Raw genomic sequence first — 17,288 nt, forward strand, 5'->3', positions numbered from 1 at the left:
TCCCTCCCCTGTATTTGCCCAATCAAATTGTTCGCTGGTGTTATAAATTTTCTGAGTTCAAACTCTGCTTTTAGTCCTCTAACTAAATATTGGCAAAATCACGTAACCATTCTCAGCCTTAACTTTCTTCTCTGTAAAACGAAGCGTTTGTCCTAATTGATTTATGTGTCACTCCACACCTTGCCAGCCTATGTTCTGTGATTTAAAAGTGTTTCTAATATATTAATTCTTTCCTCAGAAAGTAAGGTTATTTAAAATTATATGGTGGTTTCATGATTCAAAGGAAGTACTGCATATCTAAAGATATTTAATTATTCCCAATGATAAAACCACGCAAGAGAATTTAAATAGCTGGGTTGAAAGTGGAATATCAGGGACCAGCAGTTGGCGTAATGACTATGTCACTGGACTCCTATGTAGTGGACTACAGTTTGAGTCCTGGACCTGGCAGCTTAAACTCACAACGGGCGCATGTGCGTGTGTGCCCAAGATCCCGAGAGGAGAATGGAGGAGAAGGGATTGCGGTGTGGCCATCTCCCCTGGCGGATGATTTCTCTCTTTCTGTCTGTCTGTCTGTCTCTGTCTTTCTGACGAGCGTACACGCCCTATAGCCAAATCCTCTCCAAAAAGAAACAAAAAACAAAACAAAACAAACCAAAAAAGAAAGTGGAATATAACTAGGCCCAAAAATATTGTAACTTAGATATTTGGACATTCAGGTGCCAGCCAGGCCTGTGGAAGGAGCAGCCCATGTCTGACCACATGATCTTACCTCCTCTTTCTTTTTGGAGCTCAATGGACCAGAAAAACAACTAGTGACAGGGTGGACCCATCGTAGGATGATGCATGTCTGCTCCAGAAAGATGAGCTGGGCCATCAGATGATCTTGGCATTCTGAACTTAGAAATACTACAACAGAGAGGGAGTTAGCAAGAACAGAACCTAAAAAAAATGTACCAACAGATACCATGAAGGAAGACTCCAGGCTATAGTCATGAGGGGGCAGATGGCAGAGAGAAGCCCAGAGTAGAGAGAGGCTGGCATGACCCTAAAAAGTAAGGAGGGAGTGGACTTAGTCCCTGGAGCTCTCTGCCTCCAAAACCGAAGTTGCAGGATCCGTTATGATACATCTCATTTTACTTGAGCAAGATCGATGGGTCTCTGTGCCTTACAGTTAAAACTACCACAGTAAATTGATCGGTGCACAGTAATCCCAGAAAAGCTCATTATAAGTTTCTCAAGGACAGGATCCACATCCTGACTTATTTGTCAATCTGTCCCCAACACCTGGCAAAGTGACAGGCATGGACTAGATGAGAAAATGTTTGTTGAATTAATAAATATACTCTCTAATTAATCTATTACCAATTACTGGATTTTTTTGTATTTTGCTTTATGCTTTTTTTAACATAAATAGATCTCATTTTTCCCCCCAAGATTTTTACCATATGGCACAAGAACTCACCAAGAAGCAGAGAGTGATAGTGAGATGAAAAAAGAGACATCACCCCGCCCTGGGGGGAGGGATGGCCATGTTGCTATCCCTTTTTGTCCATTCTCCTTCTGGGATTTTGGACATGTAGACGCACATGTGCCCAGCATGTGTTTCAAGCTGCCAAGCCTGGCACTTGAACCACACTGGGTCATGTGGGAGACCAACGCCTTTACCTCACCAGGTGCGGTGGTGACCAACATAACTCTATCTCTTTTTTCTTTTTTTTTTTTTAGAGAGATTTTTACTATAGTTCACATACACATGCCAGAGAAACAGAGAGAGACAGAAAGAAGGAAGCCGCTTTCTCCTAATTACTGTCTATTTGTTATGTGAAAGTGGGCAAATCTCTGATTTTTGTATATATGAATGGCAACATTGATTCCTCCACCTATCTCTGAGTTATTCAGTGATGGATTTGTGCTTTGTGACTCCACGTTTCTTTCCTTGTCTCTTATGTGAATAGACATGATGGTTCTGCAAGAGAAGTAAATAGGGTTTGAACTGCTGTCTGTGGCCAAGGAACCAATCAAAGCAAATGGAATTCTTTAGGTGGGAATACTATTCACAGCCACAGGCAGTGGAATGAGTCTTGCAGAATCTTGCATGTGTACCTATCAGTCAGTCACATAACCTGAAATGCACATAACTACAAAGAAGGCCTATGACATCATGTCTCCAACTTTTCTTATGGAAAATGATTGGCCTTAGTTGAGGTGATTAAGAGGATCTGTAGGCAGTAGATAAAGTCAGATCATGTATATGCCTCAAATTCAAACAAAACTGTAGTCAGAAAAATTATATTCATGAATAGGCTTATAATATATAAGATACTTTTTCTTTTTTTTTTAAGAGAGATTTTTGCTATGGGACATGTGTGTTCATGAGACAGACAGAGAGAGAGACAGAAAGTGAGAAATCACCCTCCAGGGGGGATGGCCACACTGCAGTCCATTCTCTTCCTGGGATCTGGGGCACACATGCACATGTGCCCAACATGAATTTTAAGCTGCCGGGTCTGGTATTCAAACCATGGTCAACTATGTGGGAGTCCAGCGACATAACCATTACACCATCTGCTGGTTCCAATATTTAAGATTTCTACTGTCGTTGTAAAGAAGAAAGATTTATAATTAAGTGGATGTGAATGAAACAAAGAGCGCAAAGGTGACGTAAGTGAAGGTAGCTTAATGTTTAGGGGTTTCAAACTATATAGGCTTTTATTATTATGTACTTTGTAAATATTTTCCGTTAAAACACGCAATGGTAACAGTGTTTTGCATATACTATTAGTATTCCTGGTAGTAACCTGGAGACTTATTTTCTATAACTTTAGTGTTATTTCTTCATTTTCCATTTGAGAAACTTGAGTTTCGATTAGGGACTAGACACTGTCGACTCCTATCATTGTGTTCTTTTTACTCAGTTACTCTCTTTCATAATTCACGTGAAGAAAATATAAAAGCAACTGGCTCTGAGTTCTTTTTTCCTCCTGTGCAAAGCAACCTAAATCTGATCTAAAGGGAAACAAAATTTCAGAATCAGAAAGTGAATATGTTTTACATGAAAAGCCTCAGATTAACCTTAGATTGTGTCACCGATGCCTACAAAGAAGGCTTGAGAGTGTTAGTACAATGATTCTGAAATAGAAGTAATGTGTACTTTGACTACGCTTCAAATCTGTGTTTTTCTGTCAGGGATTCTAACTTAGAATCATCATTTGAGGAAATTTAGGAAGTTAAATCCATTGGGAATACCAATGAATGAATCAGCACTACGGAAGTTATTAATATTTAAAAGTTCACATTGATTGACAGACATAAAGAGCTACCATTTGATCAGGGCGTGTGAAATTCATGTTTCCAAGTTGACATCTCAGATGGAAATGGGTAATCTTTGATTGAATCAGTCTTCTAAAAGCACAGATATAAAAGTGGCAAATCAAAACCTGACTGGGAAATAGCTTCCACTCTTTTGTTCAGAATAGAAGTGCCCTGAATGCGTGATACCTGGTTGAGGGAACTGAGTAGGCGTGGCCTGCCTGTGGAAGTCCAGACTTCAGTTACAGAGAAAGATAGGAGCACAGTGGCAACAGGGTGAAAGCTATGAAAAGGGTTTGCACTTACTCCACAGAACTCCAGAAGTTGAAAGTAGGGCCAGTGAGTGCAGTCTACAGAAATGTCAGTTCAGGTGAAGGTGTCATAGGATGTTTGGGACATGTCAGGTTCTCAGTGCTTTGAAAGCAGTAGTCACTGTTCAGAAAGCTCTTGTTTGGGGCACAGAAACAGGGTGGTGGAATGCTCTTAAGTTCTTAGACCTCTGCTTAAACATTCATTCATTCATTCATAGGGACCATCAGTTGGCATAATGGCTATGTCAGTGGACTCCCATGTAGCCGACCGTGGTTCAAGTCCCGGACCCGGTGGCTTAAACTCTCACCAGGCGTGTGTACGTGCATATGCCCAAGATCTCTAGAGGAGAATGGAGGAGAAGGGATTGCAGCGTGGTCATACCCCCGGGGGGTGATTTCTCTTTCTGGCTCTCTGTGTCTCAGTCTTTCTGGCGAGCACACACACCCTCACAGCAAAAACCTCTCAAAGAAACAAAAATTCATTTATACTCCCTGATGCTTACAAGCCTTTAAATTACACACTTTTCTCTATTTTTAATCTAAACGATTAGTATGATTTATGTGACCCTTCTCCTTCCCTCTCACTGCCCACCCCAAATTATTTCTTTTGATTGCAGCGTGGTCATACCCCGTGTGTGTGTGTGTTGTGTGTGTGTGTGTGTGTGTGTGTGTGAAAGAGAGAGAATATGAGGCTACCATTAAATGGCATGTCCTTCAGCCCTGTGAATTTGTTGTTGGTTCAGATTTTTACCATTGTTTCATCCTTTGGAAATTCTCTTTTAAAGCATTTTGATAGCAATAGAGTAAAATTTTTGTTTTTATTTTTTTGGGTTAAAAAAAAACAAAACTGATTCACAGCATTGTAGATTCATAGGTAGATACCTTTTAGTGTTAGACCCCCTGACCTGCATAAATGCTCACTTAACCATGGGCTAAGAAAAGAAGTACTTGGGAACACAAAGGAAAACTCAAGCTGCATGTTCCTCTCGGTTTACAAATGCTTAGTGGCTCTGCTGTAAGGCCAGTCTTGTACAGTCAGCAGTTGCTGTCTCAGCCACAAGTTCATCGTCCCAACCCCAGAGTGGGTGGTGGTAGTAGTAGTAGTTAATAAAAAGCTCAGCAGGCCCCCCATCAAATAATCATGCTGTGCTCTATAATTTTATTCTTGGAAGCATAAAGAGTGTTTACAATATGGTGTCTTTCTAGGATCAGAGAAATGAGAAAAAAAAAAGTGGAAAAATGTCCAAATATCCTCACATGGCAATGATGGCATTACTGGTGTGTTTAATAAAACCTTTATTGGTACATTTTCCGGTGTGGTGGCATTGGCAGAAATGGTGCCCCTTTAGATTTGGAACTCAGCAGCTGATGAAATACAGTAAACATTAATTTGGAATGGGCTGCCAGTCTGGGGAAGCCAGGTGACATTTTATTATATTTGTACCAAGCAGGGGCTATGTCCCATACTGCTGTAGCTTCCGCTGTCAGAGGCTTAGCTGGCATTATGGAAAAAAAAAAAAAAAAAAAGAATGGCAGGCCTGAGAATCTTATCCCCTGAAATGAAAGTCGAATGCCAAATTGAAATTCCTGTAGGATTTCCGATAGCAATGGGGGAATTGAGAAGCCCACAATTAAGCATATGGGCATTAAGATAATTGTCAGATCTGTTGGCGGACATGATAGAAGACAGATGGGTACGAATCAGTGCGCTCCACTGCAGCACCCTGGGAGACAATTTGACGTTTTACCTGCCTGAGCTACTCTGCCATATTTGTCACCGAATGTACAGCACGGCATCTTACTGAGTGTTAAGTGTTTTGCTGAGAACTGTAGGTGCATGTGTGGTCTTTCAGCGCCCTCTAGTGAAACGCATTTGAGAGTATTGTTTTTCAAAGGCCAGTCCTCTGACATCAAGACCTTCCTGCCCCTGGAAATAGCCGGTAACTCTGGTTCCCGCTAAACTATAGTTCCTCTTACCCTTTCAGGTGGGGGCCCATCGTGAAGACGGCGTGGCCCTGAGAGGCAGCCATTCTCTTCTGCCAAACCAGGTTCCAGTTCCACAGCTTCCTGTCCAGTCTGCCACTTCCCCTGACTTGAACCCACCCCAAGACCCTTACAGAGGTAGGTATGCCTCAAAAGGGTACTTCCGATGTTTAACAAAAAGACCCAACTTGATAGTAGTAGTAGTTAATAAAAAGCTTACTTGGTGCTCGTTCCTCAGGAAACATTGACAGAAAACCAGGAATCAGATTTGGGCAAAAAACGGTGAGAGAATGGGAATGTGTGTAGGACTTAGCCTTCTAATGGTGTTTTCTTCGGTGACTGTGTTCCTCAGACATTCTGTGAAATCCAGTTCCTCTTTCAGCAAGGAATGAGACAACAGACTGATGAGAGGAAATTTTGTTCTAGCTATTTCCACATTTTACCCATTCAGGTCCTCTAATGTGGTTAGTTGTGGCCTGAAAATGACATTTGCAAGTGAATAGGAAGGAAGGAAATTGGTTTTGATGTTTAAGATGGAAAGAAATGTAGGTACATTTTAAAAACGGAGTTTTCTTGAATGATGTTGGTTCTTGGGTTCATCTGGTCCTATGACTTGCCTCATGTCACCGACTAAAAGCCACTTTTCATGACCCCAGAAAGTGATGCTGCAGGGACAGGACCTGGAATCTGGTTCTTAGCCGTCCTTACTGGCCAACCAACCAGTGGGTCACTTCAATAGCATCTCCTCATTCCCTTCATGTTTCAGATACAAATTGTAACAGTATCACAGGAATACATACGAGCATTCTGTCAAGCATTAAAAACATTGGTCGTACAGCCTGAGTGTTAAGCATATATTTATGGGCATGCCTGCCCCTTGGATCTGAATAGTGATAATGTGGTGGATTGTTCTTTTAAAGAACAATCTTTGGATTCATGCCCTTTGTCCTAGATCTGTGCTTCTTAAATGGTAATGTGATAAGTGTGACCCAAGGATCTTGTTAAAATGCAGATTCTGACTCAGGAGGTCTGGAATTCTGCATTTCTAATGGGCTATTAGGTGATAAGGGTGCTCCTGAGCTGTGGACCAAATTTAAAATGACAAAGTTCTAGAATCCACTAATTGCACGTAGAGAGACATACTTGACAGTCATGTTTCTACCTGAAAAAGGATGACTTTAGGGTCATGTTGTAGAATGTCGTATGATCCTGGCAAGTTGAGGAGTGATAAAGCTGGAAGTGTCTTCTGTGAGCAGCGAACTGCCTTCCATATGTATCATTTTTTAAATGCTGATTAGTCCTTGAGGATAAGAGAAGCTTAATTTCGGAATATCATTAGGGTATCTATTGAAGTCTTGACTGCACATATTTAGCGTACTCCCTGGGAATTATATTTTAAGGACATTTTTCTATTAAATCATTGCATATGGAAGAAACTCAATATAATAGCTGATATTTACTTGGGTTCTTAATCAGAACATTGAGGTGTGTGATTTTCATGATTATGATTTTCATTGCAATTAAGTTGATGTTTTGTAGACAGTGAAATTACCATCTACTCCAAAAGATTGCAAAATAGAATTTAACCCCAGAGCCAATGCTGGGAAAACTTGCTTCCGCAGGTGCATTTCTGAAACTTCACCAGCGAGCAGGAAAAAAGTGGCAGGAGGATCACAATTTCGCAGCCTGGATTGTCTAGCAGGCAGCCTTGAAATCTGTGGAGCCCACGAAATGCAGTGGGTTTTGGGTGTACATAACTTGGTTTCTTTTTTCCTCCAGGCATGCCGCCAGGGCTACAGGGGCAGAGCGTCTCCTCCGGCAGCTCTGAGATCAAATCCGACGACGAGGGCGACGAGAATCTGCAAGACACGAAATCTTCCGAGGACAAGAAATTAGACGATGACAAGAAGGATATCAAATCAATTACTAGGTCAAGATCTAGGTAACAGTATATAATACTGTCGCTTCATTTAATTCCTTTATTGGACTTTGATGAAGTGAACAGAACAGGAAGAAACTATTCAGTTTTTTCCTGGCAGGTAAATCTACAGCTGGAAATAAATTGAAAGGCCTACTCTAGAAGTACTAAAAGTATCCTTTCAGATACCCGTACTCTAGTGAAGCCTAAAATGTCTTTACATTTATGAATTCGGACCCAATGCTAATTACACAGTCAAAACAGTTTGTAACTAATTCAAGTGCAAACAGTTTAAAACAAATTTTTGGTCAGAAATGTGATTTCTAAAATATTTCTAAAAAAGAGATCTTAGCCATGTTAAAAACTCAAATTTAATGTGTGTGTGTGTGTGTGTGTGTGTGCATGCGCGTGTGCAACTGGTAACATTTTTATTACCTATGTAATGAGAAAATGCTCATTTCACAGCTTCATCCTAACCATGTTGATGTATTTAAGAGTAATACCTATATCACTATTTTTTTTTCCTCCTGGCTACCCCTGTCTACAAAAAACATAACTGCAAGAAAATAGGTTCTGTTTGGTTTTCTTAAATATTCATTATCTTGGAGCCGGCAGGTGGCATGGTGGTTAGATGCTGGATTCCCACATGGTCAACCACAGTTCAAGTCCTAGACCTGGCAGCTTGCTTTCTCCCTTTCCCTTTCTCTCTCTCTCTGTCTCCCTCTGCTCAAATTAAAATAATAATAATAACAAATGGAATTAAATAGTTTTTTTAATAAATTCATTATCTTTAAATTAGAATCAATCTATTTTAATATGCTAATCAGAGGGATTTTTGAATACTATGATAGCCATGTTCTTTTCCCCAATTCCTTGGGCTGGTTTTATTTGCAAATAAACCAATTTTGCTAAGACTATGACTTCCTTGGTAAAGGCGGTGGCTTTTGAAATTATGTCTAGAGTCCTTTGTGAATTAAGATCACTGCCTTTTCATGTTGTCTTTGTGATCGTTGAGGTAAATTGATCATATATCCCCCTCCAGGTTTAACATACAACTAAATATTTCCAGTGTACCCCACTGTACCTGGAGTTTCCTAATTCTTGGCCACACTAACAAGAAATTTCAAAGAGATTTCATATCCTTCACTGTTCCTCTGTTTGTCCTGCAGTTGTTGGCCATTTACCTGGCAGCCATAACGTGTGATTTAATATTAATGGATCTTGGCAGTTGCAGAAGAACATTTTAGCTTACCGTGGAAAGCCTTCTTATTATAATAGGTCATCATCATGATATTTATCTGGGTATGCCTGGGAAACCATGTTGTAAGACAATGCTTTTCAAATTCAGGCAGTTTTATTTGCATAACCAATGTATTTATAAGTGAATAACCTATTCTAATTAGTCATCAACCTGGAAAAACCTTTAGAAGACAAGTTCCCGTTGTCAAGTTCCCTTTCACGTAAGGTGTGGCACTTAATTTGACATATAAAAATACTACTCAAGTGTTTCGCTCCAGCATGGGCTCCGTAGAGGTCGTGCTCTTTGCCCTTTCACCTGTTTGCATAGGATCAGCTGAGCCAGAAGGCAGAGGAAGAGGCCCTTTCCCTTCAGTTCTGTTCAGCTGCGTGTCCACTAGCTCACACCTGCGGCAGCTCGTGCCAAACAGGGGAGTTTAATCTGCGCAGAGGGGAGCATCTTCTTACAGCATCTTTCCTCAGTGTCCTCCTCCTCCGAACTTTTCCTCTTCACGCTAGTGGTTTTGACTTCCACACATCATCCCTCTATGTAAGGAGTAGGGATCTCACTCCTGTTTTGATTCATTGGAGCATTTCCAGTCTAGTTAGTCCTTTCTGCGATTTAGAGGTTACTGAGTGATTTTTCCAAAATGGAAGATCAGAGTCATCATTGAAGCCAGCGTTCTTCAGGTACACATGGAATTAACCAGATAACTCCTCACGCCTTCCAGCTCTGCCAGGTGGTGACTGATCAGCTCCGGTCTTTGTCCATTTCAGATTCGTAGCATTTGAAAGTGCAAGTTAATCTTCATAGCCCCACAGGTTAACGCTCACATCTCTGACCTGCCGTTGTTACAGATGGCTGCCTTCATGTCATTTCTTTTCATAGGGAGTCTGTTGCTTTCAGTGAAGTCTGCTTCATTTTTCACATCTCTCATACCTAGAAAAGGTTTTTGCTCATTGCTAATTCAAAATAGTAATTCAGAGTTCTGTTTTACCTTTTTGAAGCAAGGTATCTCACACACCTTTCTTTTTTACACAGTCGTCCTTGGTGTATTTGAAATCCCATGACCATGGATCTTGTCATATAATATGATGGTTCATTATCCTGTTTGCCTTCCATTAAGAAGTTTCTCATGGTACTGGGCCCAACTGTACCTTTGTTACAAATCATAGACTATTGTGCTTATCACAGTCAGAGATTTGCACTTGGCTTTACTTTTAACTCAAAACAAGGGTCGTAGTCATTTATAGACAGGTGTTTGGTTTTTGTGTCAGTTTGCACAGCTGATATCATTTCGGGTTTGCCTAGCTTGTTGTGTGGATCATGAACATCCATAACTTGTAGGACATGGAAATCACATTTTTCTAACCTTGTATTTAATACATGGGGAAAAATGAGGCCCAGGAAGGGTGAATGCTTGGCCAGGCCTTCAGAGCTCAGTAATGGTGACACCTGCCTAAGAGCTCCACTGTCTTCACTCCCAGCACTCTGGCGTCTTACATGTAGGTCTTTATTCTTACTCCTTTTAAGCTGCCTTATGTTTATTTTGACCTGTCAAAAACTTTTTCTTTCTGTCTTGTGTTTCATGGTTTCAAGTGTCACAGTATGAATGTTTAAAATCAAAAAAAGATAAGGTATATACAAACAGTGTAGACCAAGTGCAAGTTTGTGGTGGTCTGCTTTGAACAGTGTAACCTGATCCATGAGAGCTTTCTATCCACATTTTGTCCTGTACATCAGTATGGGTGCACTGTGGGCCCTAATTTCCACCTGTGACATCTTCTCCTATTCCATTTGGGTTTAATGTCTGGGAGAAAGCAAACGTTTCGTGTATGGACTGCCATAGCCATAGAAACCAATCCCAAGGTCAAGTGGAAACAAATTCTGCGAGGACACACAGTTTGAGATGGAAAAGTTTCCTGAAAACTAGAGAAGAGAAGAAAGTATTTTAGATACTTCTTTTTCTCCACACCATTAGAAAATGTTGCATCCCTTTTGTCCCGTAGCAATAATGATGATGAGGATCTGACACCAGAGCAGAAGGCAGAGCGTGAGAAGGAGCGGAGGATGGCCAACAACGCCCGGGAACGCCTGCGGGTCCGTGACATCAATGAGGCTTTCAAGGAGCTCGGCCGCATGGTGCAGCTGCACCTCAAGAGTGACAAGCCACAGACCAAGCTCCTGATCCTCCACCAGGCTGTGGCCGTCATCCTCAGCTTGGAGCAGCAAGTCCGAGGTCAGTGAGGCCAGCTTCCTCGCTGAGCTCACGGTAGCTTGTAGGAAGAATGAGCTGAGATGGACATGCCAGCCTTGAGCGAGCAGCTAGTAGACTGGCATTTAGAAAAAGCACTTCAATTGCAGACCATGTCTAGCTCTAGAAGATAATGCCCATTTCCTGTAATTAAGTGGTGGTGTTCTCTTAGAATTGAGACTGGATTCGGGCTTCTGTAGGTACTGTTAGGAACGGGAGCTAGGTACTGTTAGGAACGGGAGCTTAGTTTGTCTACTTTACCAGCCTTTTCAATACTGCAAAGTGGCTACACAAATTCACCATGCCCTTCAACTTTTACTAGTGACTGGCCAAATGAATCACTGCAGTGTGTCTTTACTAACTGTTCCTTTTAGCCTTGGAATGAGGAAAAAAGAAAAAGGAAAAAAAAGGTCCAACATACTCAAAAGAATGCATTACTGGCCCGTACCAGAAGCCCAGACTTAACCTACATTCTCTGTGCTTTAATCCTCCACAGAAAGGAATCTGAATCCTAAAGCTGCATGTCTGAAAAGAAGGGAGGAAGAGAAAGTGTCCTCAGAGCCTCCTCCACTTTCCTTGGCCGGCCCACACCCTGGAATGGGAGATGCCTCGAATCACATGGGACAGATGTAAAAGGGCAAGTTTGTCTTTAACCATTTCTGGAATCATTCGTTCATCACTCATCAGCCATAAGTCAGATTTTACCCCAATTAGCAGATATTTTTCTTTCTTGGAAAAAAAAAAAGTTCATTGTTTTATTTCTTACAAAATAAGCACTTCCTCTGTTACCAACGTATTAATTGTCCTTTCTTTTTCCTTTCTCAGGTCCAAGTTGCCACATTGCTTCATTAAAACAAGAGACCACTTCCTTAACAGCTGTATTATCTTAAACCCACATAAACACTTCTCCTTAACCCCTTTTTTTGTAATATAAGACAAGTCTGAGTAGTTATGAATCGCAGACGCAAGAGGTTTCAGCATTCCCAATTATCAAAAAACAGAAAAACACACAAAAAAAGAAAGAAAAAAGTGCAACTTGAGGGACGCCTTTCTTTAACATATCATTCAGAATGTGCAAAGCAGTATGTACAGGCTGAGACGCAGCCCAGAGACTGAATGGCAATCTTTCCACACTGTGGAACAATGCATTTGTGCCTAAACTTCTTTTGGAAAAAAAAAATATAATTAATTTGTAAGTCTGAAAAAAAATATTTAATTTAAAAAATTGTAAACTTGCAATAATGAAAAAGTGTACTTCTGAAGAAAACTACATGAACGTTTTTGTTGGTATTCAAGTCAGCTAGTGTTTATAATTACTGGATATTGAATAGAGGAAGCCCGGCTGCCCTCGTAACAAAACCAGCAAACGTCCTGATGACAACGAAGTGATGACATTAGCCATTCCTTAGGGTAGGAGGAACAGATGGATCTTATAGACCTATGACAAATATATATATAAATATATATATAAATATATATTAAAAATTTAGTGACTATGGTAAGCTTTTGTTCATTTGTTTCAGACTTTTTTCTCCTGTAAAAAAATAGTACTGATTAACTTTTTTAAAAGAAAGATTTTACTGTAAATAATGGATTTTTTTTTTTCGGTCTTATTTCTGTCCCTTTTCCCGGTTTGTTATCGTAACCTGTAGTGCCAACTCTGCTTCCGGAGGGGTAGTGCAGGATGAAATGCTGACCCTGATGTTGCTTCTCATTCATAAAATAAGTAGAAAGTTGTTTCTCCAGTCTTTTGGGAACACAGGACTTAAAAGTCACATCATGTGTAGATATTACAAGCAGCATTACCAAGACATGGCAAAAAGAGTTTGTCTGAATTGTAATGTTGCGTTTGTGACCCTATTCTGGGATTTTCAGAGGTACAAGGTTAGAATGCTACAATGTTACCACTGTGCCTTCCAATGTTTATATCATCGGAAACATAACATAATCAAAGTGGCTGTGATTTAACAAAACAATTAAAGTGTTACCTAACTGTGTATCCGAAGTAGTGTGCAGTGAGGCGTTTCTGAATACATGGTCAGATTTTTGGAAAAAAACAAAAACAAAAAAAACAAGTAAAGTTCAAAAACCGTCAAATGAGAAAAATTGCAAGTAGTGTGACAGAGCTGATTGATTTTGTTGCTTTCTTGATTTTTTTTTTCAAATGGGTTTACTAAAACGTAGATGACTTACCTGCCTCCTCCTTCGTCTGAAAAATGCCAATATTCAATCATCATGCAGCATTATAACAAGCCTTATAAGTCCTAAAGCATTAAGTTGCACTTTTTTGAGGAGGGGTAGTGCAGTATTTCTCTGGCCAGTATGAATGAAGTTTATACTTAACATATTTGATAGAAACATAGATCAAGCTATGGCACAGCAATTCATCAGATAGCTAGCTTTGACATCTGGGCACAACTGAACCAACTTCCATTGTGAATCTTTCTAATGATTGACTTTGGTGTATAGTGCAGTAAACAAATAGTGCTCCTGGTTAAGTATTTGTCAGCATCCTTTTGTCTCTAACTTGTTTCTATTTTTACAGCCACACAATCTTGGCATGTATTAAGGAAAAAAAAAAATCCCTGTTCAAGTAGTTTTCCACCTATCAGCACTGAGTAAATGCCATAAATCCATCGCAATGGTCTAAATGTTCCATCTGTTCTCCTGTTTTGCCAGTTATATAGTAATGAAATACATTTGTAAATTTTATGCAACAAATGGCAAACGTATCATTATTTTGCAATTGTGTATGTAAAAGTTATATTTTTACATGTAGACTCTTGTTCTTATGTGTTTTAATACATTGTATCAGTTTTTGTTTTGTTTTTTTTAAACTGTGTGGTTTAAAAAAGTCTCATTTAAATGAAATAGTGCGCTACAAGAATCTGAATTTTTATGTTCATTTCTGAAAATGTAAGAACAAATAAGATAGTTAACACGTGGTCATCTTTTACAAACCCATAAACATTTTGATTAGCTGTGTGTGTGTTGAAAACTGTAAATATGTTCAGTAGCGATAAAACTAAAATACTTTGATTTGTTAATAAGTTCCTAAAATGTGGAGGTGGATTAAAACCTTAGGAGAATAGCAAAAATCAAACTTCATGAATAGATATTTGGGGGCTTTCCTGTGAAATGTATAACAAAGGGGCTCAAAGGGATATAGAAGACAACAATGTATCCTCTCCCCTCCTCCCTGAGAATGGAAGCCATGTATACTTGTTCCCTCAGTATGTTGAAGATTTCCCTTTAGTGGTACATTCTGCACTCAGTTTGTATAGTCTACCAAGGCGGGTATCCCTAGGAACAATATTATATAGGAAGCAGGTATACTCTGATCGCATTCAGGATACGTGTACAGAAGAAAATGTGCTGTTTACTCTTTAGGGAACTGGAAACACTCCCTGCATTGATGTATATTTTAAGAATGGCACTTTTGATACATGTTATCACAAAGGTGCTTAATGGAGCTGGATTAAAGTTTTTTCAAACCTGTAAACAAAGCAAAAAAGTAAATGGTAGTCATCTGATTATTTTTTAAATTGGTGCTTTATATTTTGTTGTCACTCAAACAGAGTAAAAGCTGCAATTCATTGTTCACCAGCTTTGACGTATTCATTACTTAGTAATGTAATACTTCTATTGTTGAATTCCCTTTGGAAATAAGCGAAAAACTTTCTAAGGGCCACCAGAAGCTGCTCACTCCTTTTTGCTTGGTGGAGAAACATGATCTGCACCTCTCTCGATTAATTGGGTTGTATCCCCATTAAAAAAGAAAAAAAAAAAAGGGAATGTGGCCTTTTTAGTGTGTCTTTTTCTTGTCATTGTTTTGTAATTATCAAACCCAGGTAAGATATTGGTATCCTGCACTGGATTTTCAGATAAAATTTAGCAGAAGACAGGATTAAAGTACTATACAAAATTTTCAGAAGGGTCCATACTAAATCATTTATATAGATAGGTAGATAGATGATGATAATACTTAGGCTGGGGATCTGTTTAAGAAACTTGGACTTTAAAAGCAACTTAGAACAGTTGATCCACCTCCACATTCAAGTAATTTATGAATATGCAGAATAGGGATCTGTTCATCTAGAAATTTCTACCATTTGTCTTCTGTGTAGCTGCAAGGAACACTAATGTTTATACAACTGTCAGTCCACCCAGTGGTGCAACTGGTTCTGAGTCAGTCTTCCGATTCCTTTTATTTTTCACTTTTTTCTATTTCTTTTTTTTTTTTTTTAATTTGTGATCTTTATTTTGATGAGGGGGTTGGGGAGTGGGGAGGGACTGGAACCAAGACTTGGGGTTAAGAGGATTTTCGTCTTTGCATCCAACAGGCAGAATATGATCTGTGTCCAAAAGTGAACTTGAGTCAGGAATGAAACCATTTCAGCATAAACAAGCACAAAAATTTAGTCTGCTGGCTGACTGGAAGCAAAAAAAAAGTCAAGATGGAATATGATGAATTCCAACACAATGGGGCACCAAGGCCTTTAGGCCTCTTTTTATTTTGCTTTGGTTTTGTTTGTTTTTCTTTAGAGACATGCTCTTTCTCATGGGACTTGAAGTGGACTCATCTTTGTGCAGTGCTGGTTTTGCCATACTCATTTCAAGTATTATAGACATATGTAATGGTGAAAATATATGAACTGTGGCCTTTTTCATTCTTGTTACTTGTGATGCAATTAAGTGAAGATAAGAAAAAAAAGCAGAGATTTACCATGTATCAGTGCCTGGCTTTTTGTTATAAAGCTTTGTTTGTCTAGTGCTCTTTTTGCTATAAAATAGACTGTAGTACACCCTAGTAGGAAAAAAAAAAACTAAATTTAAAAATAAAAAATATATTTGGCTTATTTTTCGCAGGAGCAATCCTTTTATACCATGAATATTACAAAAAAAAAATTGTCAGATTCTGAATATTTCTTCTTTGTAGATTTTTGGAATCATTATGAGTAAAAGTTTGTTACTTTATTTTACTATTTAAAAGATGTTATTTTACCATGTGTTACCAAGATGAAACTGTATGGTAGCTTTTTTGTTTGTTTCCTGAGTTTTTTTTTTGTTTTGTTTTGTTTGTTTTTTTGTTTTGTTTTTTTAGTTGTAGGTCGCAGCGGGAAAATTTTTTGCGACTGTACACATAGCTGCAGCATTAAAAACTAAAAAAAATTGTTAAAAAAAGAAAAAAAGGGAAAACATTAAAAAAAAAAAAAGATAAAACAGTTACACCTTGTTTTCAATGTGTGGCTGAGTGCCTCGACTTTTTCATGTTTTTGGTGTATTTCTGATTTGTAGAAGTGTCCAAACAGGTTGCGTGCTGGAGTTCCTTCAAGACAAAAACAAACCCAGCCTGGTCTAGGCCATTACCTGTTTCCCATCTGTAGTTATTCGATGAAGTCATGTACATGACCGTTCTGTAGCAATAAATGTGCCATTTTTATAAACTGTTTCTGACACTTGTTTCATTTCATTTTGCATTGTCCATATAGCGCTGATTCTCTTCTGTAAGTAAAACTGCATCTAGATTTCATTTTCCAAGTGTTGGAGGTATTGACAGCTTAACAAACAAAACATACAAAACAAAAAATCACAAAAACAAATTGAAAAGCAAAGCACATGATTGATCAAGGAAGAGATGCCCTTAATGACAATGGAACGGGATGCATGCAAAACAAAAAGAAACCTGTCTAGAGGATTAACTAATTGAAGGAATAGAATTAATGTGCGTGTGACACTGAAGCTATGCATTTGAAGAGCTTTGAACTGCACCAATATTTTCGGTTGTGCTGCAGGTTGCTAAAGTCAAGTCAGCCTTAACCTTTTGGATCATTTGGTCGGCTGTTGGGCAGAACATTCTCAGCTAGATCTTTGCAGTCAAAAATCTAAGGTGATTTATTTTGTATCACTTTGTTAAAAGCTGGATATTGTTAACCACAATATGACACTGTATTTATACTTTCTCAGACTATACCCACCCTACCACTCTGGTTGACTCTGTTGACTCTTCATCCAGATGTAAACAACCAGATGTTTTTTTTCTAACTTGTACAAAATGACATGTGTCACCTATTAATGGGAGGAAAAAATAATGTACAGATTAAAATTATTCAGTGTTATGTACTGTAAGTTAATATTTTTGTAGAATGGACATCAATCTACTTTGCAAAACTTGGAGGCTGTCTCAGCATTGCACTGTAGAAATGTAAAGTAATGAAAGCAATGTAAAAGCCCACGGTAGGTGTGCACTTCATAACAGAATGTTCTACTCGA

The 17,288-nt window shown here is 39.0% G+C and overlaps 1 protein-coding gene across 17 annotated transcripts in view; it reads left to right on the forward strand.

The window, feature by feature from the left end:
- The window catches only part of TCF4 (transcription factor 4), a 436,167-nt gene extending 419,936 nt beyond the window's left edge, over positions 1-16,231 (forward strand). For 11 of the 17 annotated variants that reach the window (XM_006143421.3, XM_006143424.3, XM_006143423.3 and 8 more), the window contains 5 exons: positions 5,609-5,744; positions 7,386-7,548; positions 10,771-11,000; positions 11,512-11,652; positions 11,841-16,231. In XM_006143421.3, coding sequence (XP_006143483.1) covers positions 5,609-5,744; positions 7,386-7,548; positions 10,771-11,000; positions 11,512-11,648 — 666 coding nt within the window. In that variant the 3' untranslated portion in view covers positions 11,649-11,652; positions 11,841-16,231. The remainder of the gene's footprint in view (positions 1-5,608; positions 5,745-7,385; positions 7,549-10,770; positions 11,001-11,511; positions 11,653-11,840) is intronic. The other 6 variants (XM_006143427.3, XM_006143426.3, XM_027769931.1 and 3 more) reach the window with 1 other exon arrangement.
- Positions 16,232-17,288: the final 1,057 nt, after the last annotated feature.

The sequence above is a fragment of the Tupaia chinensis genome, unplaced genomic scaffold (assembly GCF_000334495.1).
Source record: "Tupaia chinensis unplaced genomic scaffold, TupChi_1.0 Scaffold000098_2, whole genome shotgun sequence".
NCBI classification, from domain to species: Eukaryota; Metazoa; Chordata; class Mammalia; order Scandentia; family Tupaiidae; genus Tupaia; species Tupaia belangeri.